Source organism: Molossus molossus, unplaced genomic scaffold, assembly GCF_014108415.1.
Source record: "Molossus molossus isolate mMolMol1 unplaced genomic scaffold, mMolMol1.p scaffold_m16_p_9, whole genome shotgun sequence".
NCBI lineage: Eukaryota > Metazoa > Chordata > Mammalia > Chiroptera > Molossidae > Molossus > Molossus molossus.
The window spans coordinates 27,933,396-27,950,457 of NW_023425403.1; the positions used below are offsets into that span (position 1 = coordinate 27,933,396).

At 34.6% G+C, this 17,062-nt stretch overlaps 1 protein-coding gene across 1 annotated transcript in view; it reads right to left on the reverse strand.

Moving 5' to 3' along the window:
- LOC118622330 (disintegrin and metalloproteinase domain-containing protein 2-like) overlaps positions 1–17,062 on the reverse strand; it is a 101,417-nt gene that overhangs the window by 64,393 nt on the left and 19,962 nt on the right. Inside the window, exons 5-8 of the mRNA XM_036249779.1 lie at positions 12,341–12,419; positions 7,121–7,197; positions 6,321–6,489; positions 1,079–1,135 (exon numbers count right to left, since the gene is read on the reverse strand). Coding sequence (XP_036105672.1) covers positions 1,079–1,135; positions 6,321–6,489; positions 7,121–7,197; positions 12,341–12,419 — 382 coding nt within the window. The remainder of the gene's footprint in view (positions 1–1,078; positions 1,136–6,320; positions 6,490–7,120; positions 7,198–12,340; positions 12,420–17,062) is intronic.

A 17,062-nucleotide genomic window follows, 5' to 3' on the forward strand; every position in this document is an offset into this window, starting at 1 on the left:
GACTCTTTGGAAAATTGAGATATCTAAAAGCAGCCCTGTAAAATTAAGAAAGTTCCTCAAGACATATGCTCAGAAAAGACCTAGAACATCCTAAACTTCCACCTCAGCTGACCTGTAAATTGAGAGCAAGCCCGACTAATCACTGGAGGACTGCCCTGGAACAGAATCAATCTGCATAAACTGCAAGAGGTGTTTATTTTTTTTCAAATGCCCAGTTTTCAACAAAAAATCACAAGATTCCTTAGTCAGTCTGAGGTACTATATAATACAAATTTTATAGACGAGGTGCTTAAACAACAAATATTTATCTCTCTCAGTTCTGGAAGCTGTAAAGTCTAAGACACAGACTCCAGCAGATTTGGTGTCTGAAAAAGCCTCTTCTTGGTTCATAAATGGCCATCTTATCATCTTGGCAGAAGTCCTGGAGTCTTTTTTATAAGGTCCCTAATCTCCTTGATAAGGGCTTCATCTCGAAGCCTCAAGCCACTCTCAAAGGCCACACCCTCCAAATACCATCACATTATATTAGGTTTCAATCTATATTTCAGAGAAACACAAACATTAAGTTTATATAATGAGGCAAAGACACAAACAAACAAAAACCGTGGCTCAAAGGAACAAAATATATTGGGAGAAACCATCTTTGAGGAAATGCAGCTCTATCTGAGTCTTTAAAACAGCTGTCTAAAGTATACTCAAAGAGCTAAAGAAAAACAAAGACTAAGGGAAATCAGAAAAATTCCATATAAACAAAATGTCAAGAAAATATAGAAATTATAAAACTAAACCAAATAAATTCTGGAGCTATAAAATACAATAATTGAGTTGAAAATTCACTAAAAAGCTTCAACAACAGATTTGAAGAGGCAGGACAATGAGTCAACCAACTTGAGGAGAAGACAAATGAAATCATAGATTCTAAGAACCAGAAATAAAAAAAGAGGGACTTGTGAAATACCATTAGGTGGAAACAATATATGAATTATGAGAGTCCCAGAAAAATAAGAGAGATTATTTGAAGAAACAAATAATTACTAACATCAATTGACGTAAGGCGAATAAATTAGAATATACTTACCAATTTTTTTTCAACTACAATATGCAATTCTATATACTTAGATATGCCTTTAAGTACCTAAAAATAAATCCACATGAAAATTAAAGTTACTTAAATATTTTAGTGTTTATCACTACTTCATGAGTTCAATATTGAAAAATACAATTTTATATATAAAAATAGAATCAGATAATATAAGCAAAACTAGGTATCAAAGAATACTTTCCAGGATATTTTCTTTGTCATCTCTTAAATAGGTGATCAACCATTTAATTTACACAGAAAGTAACTTTCCTCTACCTTCCATTCTCTATATTCTCATTGGTTTTTAGCTATTTATATTATTAGATTTTCTGCATAAAACAACAATAAAAAATAAAACAAAACAAAATACCTTCCAGTGACTCCCATTACTAAAGGTGTGAATTTTTATTAGCTTAATGATGCAATCATACATTGATATGTGGTATGGTTTTATCTATGACCCTGAAGGTATAAGAACCCATCTCTGTGTTTATTTCCTCTGAAGGACAAAGTTAACCATTATATAAATCATCCCCAAAAATGGTGAGCAACAGAGAATGAAAGTGACTAACTTTCTTAAATTCACCATAGATATCTCAAAATGTAGATTCTGGGTATGATGTCATCCATCCAAATCCTAGTGATTGAGTTAGGCAAAAATATGAGGCCTTATAAGATTTGAACTCTGGCTTATCATTTATGTGAATTAGACTTGCCAAAAAACATGGGGATACAGAAAAAAATATTTTCATAATTATGTTTACATGAAGAGAATCTAGGAGGAAGGCACTAGGGAAAACTTGTAACAGACTTTATGAACTCTAAGACTATAGTGTAGATAACTCAAAGTATCTTGTTACTAAAATAGCATACCATCTACAAACACTAGACAAATATCTAGAAGCAGAAAGAGAGGACACAATTTCAGAAATTAAGGAAACTTTTCTTATATTTATTTTAATGTCTACAGTTTCTCTTTTTCACATTGAAGTTTTAAACTATCCCATTTTAGTAAAACCACTTTACTTAACATATTAAGCAAAGCATTTTAGTTATATGCTCTACTTTAGTTAAACAATTTTCCTTAACATAATTAACTGAGCATTAGAGAACAAAAAATAAGGAATTTAATAGCAATCAGAAAAGTGATGGTTTAAAGGAGTAATTTAAAGGCAAAAAAAAAAGTTGAGAAAGATCAGTAAGACAAATTTAGGGCTGATTGATCACCCAGTTTTCTTCACTTTAAACTTCTATTTCTTGGCCAAGTCTTGGATGTTTCGGGGTTTTGTTTTAAAAAATTCAGATGAAATTCCCTTATGGTCTGATTTTTTTTTTTTTTATCATTTCCATTCAAAATTAAGCACTAAATGTTTCATGATTGTTTGCTTATAGGACTCCATCCTTTTATCAAAGTCCCTAAGCAAAGAAATAACACTATTTTTGTATTGCATAAACATAAATGTTATAGGTAGTTAGATAGACATAAGCAGAGCAAAAACGATGGGCCAGGTACAGAAACTCACCATGGTAAAAAGCCCCAGATGCCTACCAAGCAGCAAAACTGGGAAAATAAGAACCTTGACCCCAGGGTAACCTATCCTCCCCTAGCATATCTCTGGTCATGTGGTTTGGACCCCCTGACTTTTCATATTGCTAGTCATATAGTTTGGTTTAGACCCCTTCACCTTTTCTTTTCTAAGGGTCACTTTGGGCCTCACTTGTATTTTAGCTCCAGGCCCAGAAGAGTAACAAAATCAGACAAGTGATGCCATGGCTGCCTCAGGACCAGTTGCATTGAATAATGACCACCTGTCCTGTCATTGACCAATCACTGGACACTTGGAAAGCTAATAAATATTCTGTTAAGAACCTCCCATAAGACCCTCCCCTAAGATTCCCACCTGCAAGAGAGAGATAAATATGCTCAGGAGGAAGGACCGAGTGTGTAGTCTCCCCCAGAGAAATGTGCCAGTGCCATTCCCTTCCCCTCTTTCTTCTTTTAAGGGACCCAGAAGACTTGCAATAAGGGGAGCAATGAGCAGTGGCAGCTCGACATGGGCTAACCCCCTGAAACTGTCCCCAAGGACCCCTTTCCTCTGAGTTCCCAGTGAACCAAAGCAGCCCAGCCTAGGCTCTCCTGTTGCTTCTTCTATGCCCTTCCTCATTTCACTGTCCTAAGTGTGTTTTTGCTGCAGCCAATAAATCTTTTATTACTATGCTTCATTTTGTTTCTTGATTGAAATCTCTCCTTCAAGAAGACAAGAACCGAGGTCTCCTCATCTTGCCACTGACGTAAACACTTAAATTAATCAAAGTAAACAATTAACTAATGGATTGAAGGATTCAAAACCATTTTGTTTTTTTGTTTCAACCAACATTTGTTAGTTGTTTAACATTCCCTGAAGTAATCTTTGTTCATTTTCTCTTCAAGATTGGGGTTGATTATATTAATATTTTATTAATTCATTTAGTGAATAATAATTTTTATGGGGTAAATTTATTTGCTTTTTAACCAAATAAATTTAAGACAAGGATACATAACAGAATACCAGGAAATGTGTCTGTTGAAAGGTGAGCAGGTGTTATATTTTAAATGACCTCAAAAGTCATTTTATGTAGTAAGAGAATGTGGCCATACAAGGAGACAAATTGCTGAGATATGTATTATATATAGATAACTTTAATCGAAGTAAAGTTTGTTTTGATCAATCAAGCACCAAATAATTGGATAAGGGAAGGTTAGTGAATACTATTGAGTGATAAAATTACAATATAGATTATAGTTAAATTTAAAAGATGTCAAAGTCATCAGTAAGAATATTCAGGGAGTGAAAAGGGGCATGATGATAAATAGATGGATAGATAGATAAATAAGTAGATAGATAGATAATACATAATTAGGTAGATAGATAATGTGTTCCTGTATTTTGTTTAACTTGAGCAACCATTATGTTTAATATGGATCATTGACTTAGGAAAAATTGAAATGAGAGTAAGAGATATGTAAATCACTGTAGACAATGGCATAGAAACCTACGATAGGCAACTCAACATAAACCTGAGGGATAACATAGAAAATACCAAGATCTAGAATGTAAGTGAATAAGAAAATGTCAGAAAAGTGAGATAGAATGAGAACAGTTTTACTGGAGAGTAAAGTGAGTTGAAAAATCTAGAGAGGTTCAGTTTTATTTCACCATTAACATTATACTCAATGGTGATGGACGGAATCTTTTCCTCCTAAGGTTGGGGCAAGACAGGGATATCTCTTCTCGCCTAATAACATTATACTGAAGATGCTAAGCAGGACAATTAGGCAATAAAAAAATGGAAGTTATTATAATTAAAAAGGGAGAACTTATATAAACTATCTTCATTCAAGATGGCATGACCTCGTACATAAAAAATCAGAGTCCAATAAAAAACACACTAATAAACAATTTCAACAATTTTGCAAATTCTGAAATCAATACACAAAAATCAAGAATTTTCTAACACTGATAATGAGACATGCAAACTTGAAAAAAAATTAAATGGGCAATAACATACAGAAATAAATTTAACAAAATGAGTTTACTTGACGACTTGAAGACTAAACTGTGCAAAACAGTGCATAAAAGTATCAAAGAAAATCTAAAAACAAAAAGCTATTCCATGTTCATAAATAGAAAGAGTTAATATTGTTGAATGGCAATATTCTCCAGGTGAATCTACAGAATTCACATAATCCCAGATGGCATTTTTAGGAAACTGAAATAAAATTTAAAATTCATTTGGAAATTCATAGTAACAAAAATAGCCAGAACAATATCATAAAAGAAGAATGCACACTTACTAATTCCAAAAATTTATTCAAAGCTATAGTAATAAAAAAAAGGTGTGTTTCTGGCTTAAGAATAAGCATAAAGATCAATGGGATGTAATGGCAATTGTGGAAATAGTCCCTAACATTTATGGTCAACTAATCTTAGGGGGAAAAAAAGCCATGAAAATTCAATGGAAAAAAAAAAGTCTTTTTAACAAATGATGCTGGAAAAATCAGATATCCATATAAAGAATGATGACTTGAGATTCTTAAATCACTCCATACAAAAATTAAATTGAATCATATATCAAAACGTAAGAGACTAGCCCGGCCAGTGTGGCTCAGTTGGTTGAGCCAAGAGGTCACTGGTCTGATTTCTGGTCAGGGCATATGGGCAGGTTGCAAGCTTGATCCACAGTGGGGGGGGGGGGGGGGTGCAGGAAGCAGCCTCATCAGTGTTTCCATCTCTCTCTCCCTTCCTCTTTCTCTAAAATCAATAAAAACATATTTTTAAAAAATGTAAAAGACAAAGCAATAAAACTTATGAAAGAAATACAGAAATAAATTTTGTAGTCTTGATGAGATGGTTAATTTTATTTGTCAACTTGACTGTCCCCTACCCAGATATACATTAATATGTATATATATATACACACAGGCATACATATATGCACACATACATATGTATACATATATCCTGTTGGTTCTGTTTTTCTGGCAAAATATCTGCCCTGAAATAACCCTTACCTACTGTAACAGCAGATCAGAGAGGGTTGAAAACCAAACTCAAAATCTCATTTCATGAGCACATTAATTGCAACATACTTTAAATTTCCAAGATCGCAGGGTATCTACTGTTAAAATGAGGGTATTAACTGGAAAAAAAATGAGACTCTGAAAATTGGAATGGGAACATATGGGGATACTCTGATGAATCTGTGGTCACAGAACCCCTAAATTCTGGAGTCTTCTTTGCCAGTAGAAGCAGCTTCTCCATCCATGCACAATGAAATTGACATAGCATCTTGAGGGAAATATAATGGCTGCCCCTGAGGCCACTGCCTTAGAAGACCCTAGTAATTCTCTTTAGAAAATATCTTCAATATTTATGTGAACGGCATTTGTATTTATTGTATCAAAATTTTGACACATTGGAAATGGAGAAGGGTGTGTGTACATCTGCAGACAATAAAAGTCTAGATTACGGGGGTGGGGGGGGTGCCACTAACAGTGAAAAATGCCAGATTATAGTTCTGGAAATTTGAATGACAAGTTTTAAGTCTTAAAATATAAGTTACAAAGTTTTTATTACATCTAGCACATCCATGTATCTATCAATCATATTATTAATGTAAATAACATTTTATCAGAAAAAATACATTACTTATATTGATGGTTAGTACTCACCATATAGATACTTAATTAATCACCTACCTGAACACTTTGAATTGTATAGGGTATGTCTCTTGACTCCATATCCTCCTCAGCATATAAAGAAACACCTGTATTCTCATGCTTTACTTGATAAATCACATGTTCAAAACCAATAGAAGGCTCCAAGGGCTCAATTGCATAAGTTACATTTTCAAACTGTAGTAAGCCCCTATGAATTTCAAAATAGATTTTTTCAAATGTACATAAAAAAGCCAGTTAGTCAAGTTTTTACTTAATGGTATGTGAATCATTTTCACTCTTAATCTCAAATGGTAACCTGGAAAAATATAATTTCTAAGTATCCACCAACTTACTAAGTGGCAATGAATTTTAATACTGTTGGCATTTGCTTAGTTATTGATATTTCATGTTCTCCAAATAAATAAAAAAAATTTCATTCAGAATAAGAGTAGGAAGCATTGCAAGATTTTCCATATTCTGCCCAGCTGGTGTGGCTCAGTGGTTGAGCGTTGACCCGTGCACCAAGAGTTTGCCAGTTCAATTCCCGGTCAGGGCACATGCCCAGTTTGTGAGCCAAATCCCCAGTTGGGGGCATCTAGGAGGTTGATATTTTCTCTCATCAATGTTTCTGTCACTCTCTCTCTCTTTTCCTCTTTCTCTAAAATCAATAAAGAAAAAAAAATACTGTTAAAAAAAATTTCCATATTCTGCTTTTCCAAAGATTGTTTTCCACAATAAAGCATGTCTCATGTTAGAACCCCTAAATATAATTTTTTGAGTTTAAAAATTATTTCTAAACTAATATTCCATTTTATAGTGATAAAATTATATATCACAACCTGAGTCCAGTACATGTGCTAAGGATTGCCACAGAATTTGGATAATCTTCAATGTATCCTTGGTAGTAGCAAAAATTCTGAAAAATAAAAAATAAAATACATATAGCTCTATTAGAATAATTCATGATAAAGGTACTATTTTCAAATACTTAAAACAAATGTTAATTGTGCATATGTATCAAATACTCATTATTTCTAAAATAGATTTAAAGGATTATTGGATGAACATTTGGCTCAATTAAGCAAACATTTTCCGATAGGTTCAAAAAGAATTAGTATATTTTTTCCTATTATAAATTAAATATGACATTCTTGGTGATTAAGATCAAGGTAAAAATCATTTAAAACTTATTTTTTCATACTCTATGGACTTGATTTTACAAACAATAAATCAACATTAATCCAAAAGAGAAATTTTTCTTTTCAAAATTATTTGAGTATAATATCAGAGTGGCTTGCATTGTATTAACCCTTTCACCAATTACAAGTATAAACTCTGGAAATAATTTTAAAATCCAACTACAAAGGCAGGCAGGAAAAAGTGAGAACAGGGAGTCAGTATTCCAAAAAACAAACAAACAAAGAAACATGTTGTTTACTGAGCTTTGTGTTTATATTAGTTTTCACCTGAGGGCACTCCCCAAGGTAGGGCAACAGAAGGTAGCTAAAGTTCCAACAAAGAGCCCAGTCTCACTGACCAGGGTTTCAAGTTCTCAGAAATTGAGATGCCATGTCCAGGGAAGGAAGGAGGCATAGAGTGAGGTCCCAAATACTATGATACTAACACAGGTTCAAATGTTAAGACTGACACAGGAAATATAATTCCTAATAGCCATTTTGCAAGCCTCCCTATCTCATGAGAACTGGCTGGACAAGAAATGCAACTGGACACGAGAAACAAAAGCAGCACCCAATCGCACATCTGCATTCCTATAGATCCAACCTCCTGCCCAAACCCACCAACCAAGAACCCAAAACCCACTGACTGACAAAACTTTCTGCTAGTGGATGCATAGAGGGATGAAATTCCAGCTCCTAGGGGCTGCCATTATTGACCCAATACCCCATGGCTCAGTGATGTGTAGCCCTTCCCTTTGGATATTCCAATCCCCCATCCCTTTTTCTTTCATAAAACCAATTTTTCTATATTCACCATCCGAGACAGCTATTTAGCTTGCCTGCTCACGTCCGACCATTGGCTTTAACCTTTCAGTAAGTTCTTTACTTACATCTGCACTGAGAATACGTGAAAAAAATCTCAAGTAGCTTAGTAGAAACTAACATCAGTAAAGCTGGTAGTGGAGACATGTTGGCTGTTTCTGAACACACGAGGGTAGATAGAGTTTTGAAAGTGGCTCCAACAAAATTTATTTTCTGGTGGAATAAAAATGAAGACTCTTTGGAGAAAAGAGTCACAAACTCTAAAATGAATTACTGAGTATGTCCAGTATGACTTTAAAATATCAGATGTGCGAATGTGGCTCACAATCAAGATAAAAATCAGAAAAAGAATTGACCCTGAAGTAACCCAAGATTTTGGAATTAGTTAAAAAACAGATTTTAAAAAATAAGGCTTTAAAGCAGATATTAAAAGTGTGATCTAGAACAAACAAACAAAAAAATTAAGCATAATAGAAAAACAATTAGGAAATCCAGAAGAGAAATAAAGGTTATAAATATGCCAACTCTAAATTCTAGAGCAAAAATATATTTAAACTATGATACAGTGTATAGGTTTTATGGCACATTGGGAGAAGGCAACAAAATATAATAATAAGTAAAAAAAAAATAAAGTATAGGCTTACAGAAATTATCAAATATTAAAGAAAGCTGAACAGAAAGAACCTTTAAAAATTGAAAATAGCTGCAGCAACCTGTGGGATAATGTTATCTAACATGTTTAATTGAACTCTCATAAGAATGGAAAGAGAAAATAGGTATAGTGTAGGTGGCAGTGATGGCCCCACGTGTTAAACCCATTGAGTCAGACTGGATCTGGGTTTAGCAACCTTGGTACTTGAGTTCTGGCTAGGAACACTCCAACTATAAGAGAACATTTATTTGGAAAATCAGAGAGGTAGAAGAAGTAATTCATAGAAGGAATGGGCTTAGGGAATAAGTTGTAGTGGAAAGAAGGGCCCTTGGAGCTTGGGAGAAAGGCAGGTGAAGGCGAAGTGCCTGCGGGGAGGAGGAGCGGGAAGGGAAAGGCACAGGCATGCTCCCCTGCTCCTGGAAGGGAGAGCACCATGGGTCCTCTGTCCTAAGGGTGTATAGGGGACGTCCCAGGGGAAGATTGAATAGAATATTTGGCAGCTTTTCAGGTGTTTTCTTTCAGGGTCAGGTGTCCACTGATTGACTGGTTGGGCAACAGAGCAGAAGGTCTTTATCTAATGCAGCTGGTCCTAAGGTCAGCCATGGGGTCACTGGTCTGGTTTTGCTGCTTTTCTGGGCCTGGAGCTGAAATATGACAGAGGCCTTATATTATCTCTAGGGGGGAAAGTCAGGGATCCAAACTGCAAGACCAGTGATATGCAAGGAGAGGAAAGGTCACTCTGGGGGTGAGGTCCCAGCCTACAATTGTCCTTTGATAGGCACCCAGGGCTTTCTGCCCTCATGTCTGTCTAACTACCACAGATACAAAAATATTTATTTAAAAATATTGTCCAAAATTTCCCCAAATGTATTGAGATAGCACAATTTATAGAGTGAGACACTGAATATGCAAATAGACAATACAAAATTTTAATCTGTCTAAATTTTGTCGCTGTTTTCAACTTAAGCTCAACCTAAGAAAGTCAAACATGCATCCCTAAACAATTACTTAGGAGGCTTTGCTTCTAGTTAGCCCACCTACAGCTTCCCCAGGTCACCCACCTCCAATCAGGGCATACTGAAATTTTCTTTATTTCTACTCTCTGAAGCTTTCTCACCCTCTGACTATTTTAGAATTTTGAAACTAAGGTTCCTTATTACTTTGATTAAATTTAATTTCAAGCCCTGCTAGTGTGCCCATGCACCAAGAGGTCACCTATTGATTAGATTCCCAGGTAGGGCACATGCCCAGTTTGTGGGCCAAATCCCCAGTAGGGGTATGCAGGAAGCAGCCCAATGATATTCTCTCTCATCGATGTTTCTATCTCTCCCTCTTCCTCTCTCTCTAAAATCAATAAAGAAAAAAAAAATTTAATTTAATTTTAACTTCTCATTCTAGAGATTCTCTCCTTCTCTCTCTCTCCGTCTCCCCCCCGCCCCGTGTATGTGTCTGTGTGTGTGTGCGTGTGTGTGTGTGTGTGTGTGTGTGTGTATGTGTATATATATCCCTTAGAGAAATAGTATTTCCCCGAGGCAGCAGAAAGATAACATTTAAGTTATGACTTGGATTTTAGAAGCATAAACTTCCCATCTTCAAATGAGCTAATTCAACGTTAAACTATTTTTTTCTTTCTGTAGTACAAACTCCTACTTGGTACTTCTTTGGGCCAGTACACACAGGCCGGCAGACTCAAGGAAAAACCTTAGGGTTCCAGTAGCAGCATCTGTCCACACGAAAGTGACAGTGGCTGACTCCCTGGCCATGGCAAGCTCTGAATAAATAACTTTTGGTTATTTTCATTTATTTGGCTTATGTTCATTTCTATAAGATATAATGAATTCAACACATCTTAAACTGATGCAAACTAAAATTAAAGAGAAAATCTTGAAATAAACCAAAGAAAAGTAGCATATAACATTCAGAGAAATAATAATACAAACAATATTTCTCACTCTATATATCTATAGATACATATAGAAATAGATGTATAAATATAGGTTTAGGTGTATATATAGATATAGAGCCAGGATACAATGGAATAGAATAAAATGCTGAGAGAAAAAAAATCTCTGGTACCCATAATTATGTATTAAACAAAAGTATTCTTTAAAAATGAAGATGTGGCCCAGCTGGTGTGGCTCAATGGACTGAGTGTCATCCCATGGACTGGGAGGTCCTGGTTCGATTCCCACTCAGGGCACACGCCTGGGTTGCAGACTTGATTTTCAGTAGGCTGCAAGAGGCAGCCAATCAATGTTTCTCTCTCACATGGATATCTCTCTCTCTCTCTCTCCCCCATCCTCTCTCTCTAAAAAAGTCTATGAAAACGTTTTGTTTTTTTTAAATTGAATAAGTAAAAAGAGTACACTCTAAAATAAGAATAGAGAGTGTAGTATAGGAAGTACATAAACCACTAACAGAGTAATGTATTACCATTATCAAGTGTTAGGTACTGTGCATAATTGTACTGCTCTACTTTTTTATGCCTGGCAGTGCAGTAGGTTTGTTTAACAGTGTCACCACACACAAGGGAGCAATGCATTGCACTACAACATTACAATGGCTATGGTGTCACTCAGTGTTAGGGATTTTTCAGCTCCATTATAATCTAATGGGAACACCATAAGTGGTCCGATGTTGACTGAAATATTGTTATGTGACACGTGACTGTACTCATTACATATGAGGCCGATATTTAACCACTTACTACATTCAGGTTATTAATAAAGCATTCTTTGCTTCCTTTTTAATTATACATTTATCTTTCATGGTTACCTCCTAGAGGTAGGAAGTAGATTTAGGTGTTAGATATAGCAAAATAATATAAACTTCAAGCATGGGATATTGCGCTTGTGTCTCTCTGATTCTAACTCTCTCTTATACACTCACACACACACATAAATGCCACATGCATATACATATCTATTTGTGTGTGAAAAATGTATATATTATAACACAGTTTGACTATGTATTATTTATATATCTGTACCGACTGCTCCATAGATAACTCACATATATTTGCCCAGTCTGTTCAGCAAAATTTAAAACAATTATTCACTATCTCTAGTATTTTTTCTGTTAAAAGCTTAGTCTCTATAAAAATGCTTTAATTTCAAAGTATTACACATAGAAATTAGTAACACAAAAGGAAAAAGCAACAGAAACTGGAAGGGCAGGACAAAAGTAAAAAGAAAAATGGTATCTCAGGCATGGGTAATTCATGCAATCCTATTATTCTTCCAATAAATTATAGATATTATAAAGACACATTATCAAAAAGAAATGGTTAAATTCATGCCAAAACAATGTATAACTTCAACCCTTTGTACTGCAGCAACAAGTGGACCTAAGTAAGGTGATCATAGAAACTCACATAACAAAGGTGAAACAGACCCTAAAAATCATACCTCAATCTGTTGTTCAGAAGGTTTCATATACCTCGTGCCATTATAACCATAAACTCGAAAATCAGGGGGTAAAAAAGCTCTGCAAAAATAGATAAAGAGTATTTGATTGAAAATTTGTTTCCTAAGCTTTTATGTTTAAAATATATTTATTTTGTTTTATTTATTATAAATAGGTAAGCAGAGAGGGGGAAGGGAAGGAGACAGAAAATGAGTCTCTGATTTTGTTCTCATTTTACTCAAAGATTCTAGTTTCCAGTCCTCCCCTCATACACTTTATTGTCACACTGTCCTTCTAGCTGGGTTTTTTTTTTTTTTTTTTTTTTTAATACAACCAGCAAGCTTTTGCCTCAGAGTATTTGTGCAAGTTATCCCTTCCTGAGGTGTTTTTTAGCATGGCTCATTGTCTCATTTACTTCAAGTTTTTCTTCACATGTCAACTTCTCAGGGAGGCTTGTCTTGATAATTTTATTTTTTAAAATGCAACTTACCCAGTTATCAAGGATTGGATTTCCAAAAGATACTTTTCACTTTGCTCTATATTTTTGCTTAAAATTTTAACACTTTTCTTAATCTACTTATTATATCATTATTAGAGTCATCTGCTAACAATATAAACTAGAGATTCATATTCATTCTGTTTACTAATGCATCTCAAGCACTTAAAAGAGTATCTATCTGGAGAGTAGCAAATTGTCAATAAATGCTGAACTAATATGATATACAGTCGTCCCTCACCACTTCACACTTTGATGGCTGTGGCTTCACTCTATTGCATTTTTTTCAAATACCATACTATACTGTATTTGAAAAAACCACGATGCAGTGAGGTCGCAAACATCAAAGTGCAAAGTGGCGAGGGACGACTGATTATAAATAAAGAATCCTGCTTCACAGAAATTCACTTATCACAGTAGAGTCTGGAACTGATTATCCCGATAAATGAGGGCCGACTGTAATTCAACAGATTAGATGCACAGCTTGTGGCAGGATAGCAAGAAGCTAGGAAAATTCCTGAGCAAGTGGAATAGAGAAACTGAGGGAAAAAATTAAACAAGGTCAGTTTGGGCAGGTTGCAGCCAGCTTGTGAATCACAGGACTTTATCTTCCCCAACCAAGGGCACTTGGTTAATACCTCTCCTCCCTAAACAAAGATTACATAGCTTAAATCACCTTGGACCAGCTGAGGCAGGAGGGAGGAAGGGGAAAATGGAGGGAGTTTTATCTCACCCACTAAATAAAGAAGTCAGCAGGCTTGGGACTTGCCAAGGTAAAATCTCCAGATGTTCTTAGAAAAGCCACAACAAAGTAAAAGTGGGACCTTGAAATCTAGTCTGTTGCCCAAGATATCCAGGAGGGAAGCTTTGAAACCTATAGAAATAAGGGTATAAAACCTCTTGAACCTCAACCAGTAGTACACTCAGATTAGTTAGGTGTCCACTTGTGCTATATGCCAAGTGTATTTTTAATAAATTTGTTTGCCACGCTTACTTATTAAATTGGCTTGCTACAATGCTGCTATCTGTCACTCGTGTTTGAATGTTTTCTCACAAGCATGGCAAGGACCAAGGAGGGAACAGCCCTCTCTCTCCAACTCAGGGGGTTGTCCAATAACATCTTTTCTGGTGCTGATAGCAATCTCACATTAAAATATATTATGTGTAAATATGAGAATATTATGCTTAAAAGGCTCTATAATGAGAAAGGTAGTTATAGGTATTCCATCTCAATTTCCCAAGCAAGTATAATAATATAGAGATTGTGACTGCCATGACAGTCTGGATTTATTGAAACCACAGGCTCAAGAACCAAGCCACTGAGAAGTAGAAAAAAAATTTTGTCTTCTTGTCATAACTAAAAGAAAATGACCCAAAGTGAGGTGGGGCTCCAGGGAACACACTAATTCTGAGTTTGAAGCCCTATAAAGAAATTTAGCTAGTGATATACAGGCATGTTTTTTTTTTGCCAGAGAAAGAAAGAATCCAAATGTCCATGTTTGTCCCCAGGAGAAACCCACTATTTAGAAGCCTAGAAACAAGCAGAAGTTTTGGGGGTCATTCACATCTAGAATAACAATAATAAATATTTGAAATACATTAAATACATAACTTCGTTCCTGTAAAATAATTTTTCAAATTTTGAAGTCAGACAGAGAGGCCAAGGAACTAAATAAACTTAAAATCTTTGAAAATAAGAGCAAAATTTTTTTTAATGGACAATATGCTTTATGCAATTCAAGCATGATAAAAGAATAATCACATCTAAATATTTTAATTTTATTTTAAAATTATTTTTCTTTATTGATTTTTAGAGAGAGAGGAAGAGAGAGGGAAAGTCAGAGAGAGACATCGATGAGAGAACATCAATTGGTGCCTTCTACATGCTCCCCACTGGGGATTGGGCCCACAACCTGGGTATGTGCCCTGACCAGGAATTGAACCAGCAACCCCTTGGTGCATGGTTTAATGCGCAACCACAGAACCACAACAGTCAGGCACACCTGAATATTTTTTAAAGACTGATGAAAACTAAAATAAAACCTTCAAAATGTCAAGATGGAAAAAAAAGATTCTACCTTCAAAGAAAATGCAGTAATACTGACAGATACCTTATCAGTAGAAATGAAGAAAGCCAGAAGACAATAAATTATAATTTAAAAGAACTAAAGTTTGTTTTTTTTATCCTCACCCAAGGACTTTTTTTTTCATCTATCTTGAGATAGAGCAGGAGGGAGAAAGGAAGGAAGAGAGAGAGAGAAACATTGATGCGAGAGAGATGCATTGAGTGGTCACTACCCACACGACCCCAACCAGGGCCTGGGACAACTGCGACCGAGGTACATGCCCTTAGAGGGAACTGAACACGAGACTCTCTGGTCAGTGGGCCGATGCTCCAACTGCTGAGCCAAACTGGCCAGCACAGGACTAAAGTCACTTTTTAAAAGTAATTCTAAAATTTATTCCAGCAAAAAATAGGCTTAAATAAAGATTTAACAATGAATGCAAGTAAATATAATTAAAAAGAAGCAGACTTGGAATAGAAATACAGAGACTTCCTGGGACATGGAAAGTAACTACATATAGAAACAGAATTAAAGCAAAAAAACAGCAGAAGGGTAAATTTATGGTTAAATATAAAGGAATAGTCACTCTACTAAAATAATAGTAATATTTCACTGAGGTTTAAAAGTATGCAGGATTATGATACATAAAAAATAATGAAAAGGTAGATGAAGAAATTAAAAACTTAAATGATCTAATAATCTAGGGTAATTGGTAAATGTAAAACTTATTTATTAGATTTAAATTATTAGATTTAATAACTCAGGAATATCCAGATAAACTACTAAAAAAAGAGTAAAAAGATGTATAATCTAAAAACTTAATAGAAGAAAATGGTGTAATATAAAATAATATATTCATTAAAATAAACACAATGAAAGCAAAGGAATATAAAATAAAAGGTACAAAAGAAACAAAATAAAATGATTTAAAAAATATATGAAAAATCACAAGATGAAGAAAAGTAAGGATATCTTAGAACTATAGAACAATACCAGGTATCAAGATCTATTGCAGAGTCATAGTAATTAATACTGTGTGGTGTTTGAATTGATAAATAAGTCTCCAGAATAAACATACAAACCAGCAGAGGAGAAAAATATGTACAGAAAGAGATCCCATCATAAAAAGTCATTTGATTTATGACAAGGATTGCATTATAGTGCAGAAGGGAAAAGGTTTTTTTTTTTTCAATGTGCTGGAACCATTGAATGCTAATATAAAAAATAATAAAATCTTGACTCCTATGTGCACATAACATACAAGCATCAACTCTGGATGAATCCTAGAGCTAAATATAAAAGTGAAAACAATAAAAACCATTAGAAGAAAATAGTAGCTTGGATTCATACAGTATGTAAACAATAATTTATTTTAAAATATGAAAAAAGTAATAACTACAAAGTAAAAATGTTAATTTGAACTGTATTAAAAGACAAGATCTCAGATTTTATTAAAAAATCTGGATTGAATAAAAAATTAAAAAGGAAAGGTAGTATTTGCTTATAAATATTAAACAAAAAAAAGTTAATGTAACTATATATTCATCAAATATATTAAAATTTAAAACTAATTACTAGAAAATAGTCACTACATAATGTTAAAATTTTATTCCCTGGAAAGATAAATTATTTAAAATTTCTATTTAACATTTTTATAATTTCAAAATATACAGGCTGGAGCAAAAGCAGTTTTATAGTTGTGAATATGTGAAACACAGAGTTTATTCTTTTATTATTATTTATTAATTGTTGCACTATTTTCCATATAAACAACTGTAAACCAACTCTTTTTTTTTTTTAACCCTCACCTAAGGATATTCCTTCAAAAATCTTCAGATAGAGTGGAACTGGGGGAGAGAGAGAGAGAAACATTGATGTGAGAGAGACACATCAGTTGGCTGCCTCCCACACAACCTGACCAGGGCCAGGAACGAACCACAACCAAGGTATGTGTACTTGGCCAGAACTTTTTAAAAGTAATTCTAAAAATTACTCTTTGGTCCACGGGCCACTGCTATGACCACTGAACCGAACCGGCCAGGGCTGTAAACCTACTTATGCCCAACGCTGTATAATTTAAAATGTACAGAATACAGGAAACTGCCCAGGCTGGTTTGGCTCAGCGGTTAGAGCGTTGGCCCACAGACCAGAGAGGTCCGGGT